This window comes from Mandrillus leucophaeus, unplaced genomic scaffold, assembly GCF_000951045.1.
Source record: "Mandrillus leucophaeus isolate KB7577 unplaced genomic scaffold, Mleu.le_1.0 Scaffold28, whole genome shotgun sequence".
NCBI classification, from domain to species: domain Eukaryota; kingdom Metazoa; phylum Chordata; class Mammalia; order Primates; family Cercopithecidae; genus Mandrillus; species Mandrillus leucophaeus.
Genome location: NW_012102920.1, coordinates 2,220,964 through 2,226,145, shown reverse-complemented (window position 1 = coordinate 2,226,145; position 5,182 = coordinate 2,220,964). Strand labels below are relative to the sequence as shown.

Genomic DNA, 5,182 nt, shown 5'->3' with positions numbered 1-5,182 from the left:
TGTGCCGGGAGGACTCAGCCCAGCCCATCCTCAGCGGCTCACACTGCCCTGCTTAGCCTTTCCCACGGAAACCCCAGTGGAGGCTCTGGCCCAGGCCTTCCCCGCCCTCCTCCCTGCTCCAGCCCTGGTGCCTCTCCTGCGGGCCTGTCTGGCATGTCATGCCTCCTCCTTTCGGAGAAATTAATAAGGTATTTCAGTGGCTTTAGCCTCCCCATGGCATCACTAAGTCACCTCCATCAATTGAAGTCCTGCAGGTACAACTGATGCACCCTGTAGCCCCGCTGTGCCTCCAGGATATCCCGGTGGGATGGGAGTCAGCGCCACCCCCACCTCTGTTCCAGCCACCCGCCTGCAGCCCGAGCCCCAGCTCCGGAGCCTGTACCGATCATATCCTCCTCGCGGTCCTCAAAGCGGATCCTGGTGTTGTACTTCTCCTTCAGAGTCGAGGACTCCAGGGCATCCCTCACCTTTGTGTCACCCTGCAGGGCAAAGCCCCCTTCAGCCGTGCAGACACTGTGAACGGGGGGCTGTCAGCTTTGAGGGGACGTGGGCTGTGCAGGTTCCTCCCAGCCCGGGGCTACCTCCTCGGTCCTGGACATCGTCTGCACTCTGTCAGCCAGGTATGTGAGCTTCCCCTCGCAGTACGCCAGCTTGCTGTTCAAATCGAGGGTGTCGGAGGGCACTTCTTCTTTCTGTAGGCCGGGAGGAGGGTCTCATTTCCCCTCTGGCCCTGCCCAGGGACCCCATGTGTGGCAGCTCCGCCTCACTCCCGGTACCTGGGTTGCAGGCAAGGTGATGCCCATTAGCCGGACATAGAGGTTGTCGATGCCCGTCTGGATGGTCAGCAGCAGCTTCTGGCCCTTGGTCATGTTGCTCTGCGCGAGCTGGAGTCTCTCTTCTTCCTCTTTTAGCATGTCTGTCATCTTCTTCTCAATGGACTTGAAGCTGCAGAAGGCAATAGGGACACAGCAGTGAGGGGCACAGGCCCGAGGGCCATGGTGGGCCACCCAGGAGCCCGGTCTTGAGTTGGGTTCCGTGTTAGAGTCAGGGACTCAGAAGCTCAGGTGTGTGCAAGTCCCCCGGCCCCTCTGTGGGACACACAGGCTTGTTGGCAGTGGGTACACTCCCAGCTCCCAGCCTGACTGCAGCCCAGGGGCCTTCATGAGACCATGGTGGGTGACCCGCAGCCCCGGAAGCCTGGGGCACCTGATGGAGCTAGGCTGCTGGCGGAACTTGAGCACGGCCTCCTCCAGCTCCAGCTGCTTCACCAGGGCCTTCAGCTGCAGCCGCCGCTCCTCACAGTCGTCCATCTGCAGCTCCAGGTTCTCCTCCGTGTTTCTCTGGGCCAGGAAGCGGCCAGCGATGTCCTGGCCATTCCAGGGGAGAGAGAAGCAGGTGTGGGCCAGGAAGGTGGGCAGAGGGGGCTTCACAGAACTGGTTTCTTCTGGGCCCCTCCCAGAGGCTAGTGCACTTTCTTTTTTATTTTTTTTGAGATGGAGTCTCGCTCAGTCGCCCAGGCTGGAGTGCAGTGGCGCTATCTCGGCTCACTGCAAGCTCCGCCTCCCGGGTTCACGCCATTCTCCCACCTCAGCCTCCCGAGTAGCTGGGACTAGAGGCGCCCGCCACCGCGCCCGGCTAATTTTTTGTATTTTTAGTAGAGACGGGGTTTCACTGTGTTAGCCAGGATGGCCTTGATCTCCTGACCTCGTGATCGTCCCGTCTCGGCCTCCCAAAGTGCTGGGATTACAGGCTTGAGCCACCGTGCCCGGCCAAGTGCACTTTCTCTGCACTCATTCACAAGTGTGATCACAGCTCACTGCAGCCTCAACCTCCCAGACTCAAGCGACCCTCCCACCTCAGCCTCCTGAGTAGCTGAGACCACAGGTGTGCGCTACCACACAAACGCTTTGTGGGTGTCATTGCACACGATCCTCATGGCAGGCAGAGAGAGTAGATAACCCCGTGTAGAGATAAGGGGATCATCACTGAGGGGCACTGTGTCACTCGAGTCACTTGTCTGACAGTGGACAAGCTTGTGTCAGGGCAGTGGCTGGGAACTCAAGGCCTGATAATAATAAATGCAGATGGAATTAAGATAAAAGGATTTGGGGCGACCGAGGGAGCTGCCACTTTGTGTGTCCATTCCAGAGCACCTGCAGACCCCAGCCCAGCTCAGCCACCCTCCTGCCATGCTCCGGGAGCGCCAGGGGCATTACCCAGATGTGAGAGGCTCAGCCACCCTCCTGCCATGCCCTGGGAGTGCCAGGGAGCATTACCCAGACATGAGAGGCTCAGCCACCCTCCTGCCATGCTCCGGGAGCATCAGGGGCATTACCCAGACGTGAGAGCACCGTACAGCGCTCTTGACCGTGTCCACCACAGCAGTCACGCCCGCCTGGTATTCCATTTCCGCTGTGGAGGTCTCTTGTCTCCTTACTGGCAGAGCAGAGGGGAGGGGCAGTCAGCATGCAGGGATGGCTCAGGGGCTCTGTGTAAGACCACCGGACACCTCTGTACCTGCCCAGCTGTTGTGGAGGCCACCCAAGGCACAGGCGTCCTTCAGAGGTGCCTGCTCCCCCTCCTGCTCCCTCCTCAGTCCAGCCCTGCAGGGACCCCCCAGGCAGCCCCAGAGCAAAGGCGGACCTGAAATAGCGTGGCACTGTGGGCCCAGTGGTACCTCTCAGAGGCAGCTTAGGGGTCAGGTTGCTCATCCTCTGCCGTCACTGGGGACTGGGCCCTTGGGTGCTGGGGCCAGCATCTCTGAGGCCACATTTGGCTGCAGGCTCTCAGCCTCTCGGGGGAGAGGCAGGGACCTGTCCTTCCCTTCACCCTGGCGACTGCATGTCACACCTGGCCTCAGGCTGACCTGATCCGTTGGCCCGAGCCAGTGCCGACCTCTCCTTGGGACCCTGGCTGGGGGGCAGGTGGGGAGCTGAGCGCTTAAATTTCAGGATCTCCATGCTCATCAGGTTGGAGGGGCAGTCCAAGTCCATCTGGCCCTGATAGGAGGTGGGAGCGGGGAAGGGATGAGACATCCTTGGCAGGGAGTAGGCCCAAGTGGTGGCCTTGAGCCTGTGTCCACCCCGCTGTTGTGGGGATAGGCAGCTGGCTGGGCCCTGGCCTGGGGCTCACCCGGCGGTACTTCTCGCTGGTCTCCTTCGTGTGGATCTTGTCGATCAGCTTCTTCTGCTGGTTGAGCCGGTTCTCCCTCGCCCTGCGCTCCTCGATGAAGGACGCCTCCCTTTGCCTCATGTTCCTCTGGGGACACGTGGGTGGGCACGGGGTTGGGGAGCTGTCTCAACAAGGCCCCTCATGGCACTAAAGTCAGCGGGCAGTTGGCCATCCTCACCTTACTAGACTTCAGAACTGCATCCCCGGCCACTGGCCACACCATCTTCCTAAACCACTCATGCCCATGCCCGTGGCCCCTCCGCTCAGGACCCTCCTTGCCCATGCCTCTCAGAGCATGTGCCAGCCCAGACACTCTGCTGCCCTCCAGCCCCTGGCCCCCAGCTGCCTCCTGGCCAGGTCCACGTAGAACTCCCAGAAGTGGATTCAGCCTGCCTGGAAACAGATTCATCCTCTTCCCCAAAACCTGGCCTCTTCCAGCATGCCCTTGAGTAGCTAAAACCACCATTTGTCCACCCCTGCTCATGCATCCCAGACACTGCTCTCACCCTCACCACTCAACGTTGCCAGTGCTTAGTGGGGTTACCTCTTGAGGACTTCTTGGCTCCGTCACTCCTGGCCACCCCTTCACCACCCCGGGCCTGCCTAGGTGATCAACACTTCTGCCCTGGCACCTTCCAGTCCCCGCAGCCTGAGTGCACCCTTTCTGAAGCACAGACCTGGGTACATCTTCCCTCCACCTCCTCCCAGGGCTCCAGGTCAGTCCTTGGGCCCCCGGCCCAGCCACCTCCATGGACTCCTGGGGCCTGTGCCTCTGCAGCCTTCACTGCCCTGGCCACACACTGCTGCCTGTATCACGCCCCTCCCGGCCCAGGGCCTTTGCCCAAGTTGTACCTCCTCCTCCCTAGCCCTGGCCACCCCTGACCTTTGCGGGTTCACTCCCTCAGCCCAGCTCGAGCACCTGGAAAGCCATCTGCCACCCCACCTCTCTCTGCCAAGCTGGCCTGGGGCTGTGTGGCATTTCTTCATGGACTACTGGATGAGTGCCACCCACTTCAGGAGGACGGGGCCTGCCTGTCCCGGTCCCTGCTGTATACCCAGAGCCTTGCAGGGGCCTTGGCACCCACTGGGTGAATGGGTGACCCCCGCCTTGGCCCGGCCAATTCTCCCTCTTCTCTACTTCATGGCTCCTGTGCCTGGTGGAACCTGCTCTGTCCAATGGGTGAACAGAGCAGGCTGTCCGGGCTGGCCACTGGATCCTTCCAGGGATTGTAGACAGTGTGGGCATGGGGGTCTCCTGAGGGACCCTGACCAGGAAGACACAAGAGAGCCAGCCCTGGAGGGCCCCCAGTCCTGAGCCCTGAGCTCACCTTGACCTCATCCGAAGATGCAAGAGAGCCGGCCCTGGAGGGCCCCCAGCCCTAAGCCCTAAGCTCACCTTGACCTCATCCGTGATCATCATGGCGTCTTGGGACATGATCTTCATATCCGACAGCTCTGCGCAGTAGTTGACCACGAGGTTCTGCAACTTGTCCAGCTCGATGTGGTATCCTGCCAGCACCTGTGTTAAATGAGGTTCTCTTGTGGCCTCTAGAGTGGGCTGAAGTTGTCCCCAGCTTTCATCTCCAGACTAAGAGCCCTCAGAACAGTGATAGGTTCTGCTCTGTGGCCCTGGTCACCTCCCCCACTCCCCACACAAAGCTGATGAAAGGAAGTGTTTCACAGGGAGTGGGCAGTGCTGGGCTGGTGAACTCTTCCACCACCTAGGGTCCAGCAACCCAGAGACACTGAAAGAGTTTGTGACGAAATGATCTGCAGAAAAGGCTGACTCCGAAACCCAGGGAGGTTTGGGGCAGCTTTGCTTTGAAGTGAAGCAGAGGGGCTCAAGACATGGGCTCGGGGTCAGAGAGGATTCGAGGCCAACGCAGCTTCCGACCAACTAGCTTGGCTGTGTGACACTGGGAAAGTTACTTAACCTCTCTGAGTGTCCCCATTTGTAAGATGATAGTTCGTTCAGAAGGTTGTCGTCAGGATGAATTGAGAGTGTGAAAGG

The 5,182-nt window shown here is 60.2% G+C and overlaps 1 protein-coding gene across 1 annotated transcript in view; it reads right to left on the bottom strand.

The window, feature by feature from the left end:
* Window positions 1-5,182, bottom strand: part of CCDC183 (coiled-coil domain containing 183) — a 13,726-nt gene that overhangs the window by 1,460 nt on the left and 7,084 nt on the right. Inside the window, exons 6-14 of the mRNA XM_011985169.1 lie at window positions 4,568-4,690; window positions 3,133-3,258; window positions 2,941-2,999; window positions 2,336-2,432; window positions 1,207-1,367; window positions 777-945; window positions 582-692; window positions 383-479; window positions 109-168 (exon numbers count right to left, since the gene is read on the bottom strand). Of these exons, the coding sequence (XP_011840559.1) occupies window positions 109-168; window positions 383-479; window positions 582-692; window positions 777-945; window positions 1,207-1,367; window positions 2,336-2,432; window positions 2,941-2,999; window positions 3,133-3,258; window positions 4,568-4,690 (1,003 nt within the window). The remainder of the gene's footprint in view (window positions 1-108; window positions 169-382; window positions 480-581; window positions 693-776; window positions 946-1,206; window positions 1,368-2,335; window positions 2,433-2,940; window positions 3,000-3,132; window positions 3,259-4,567; window positions 4,691-5,182) is intronic.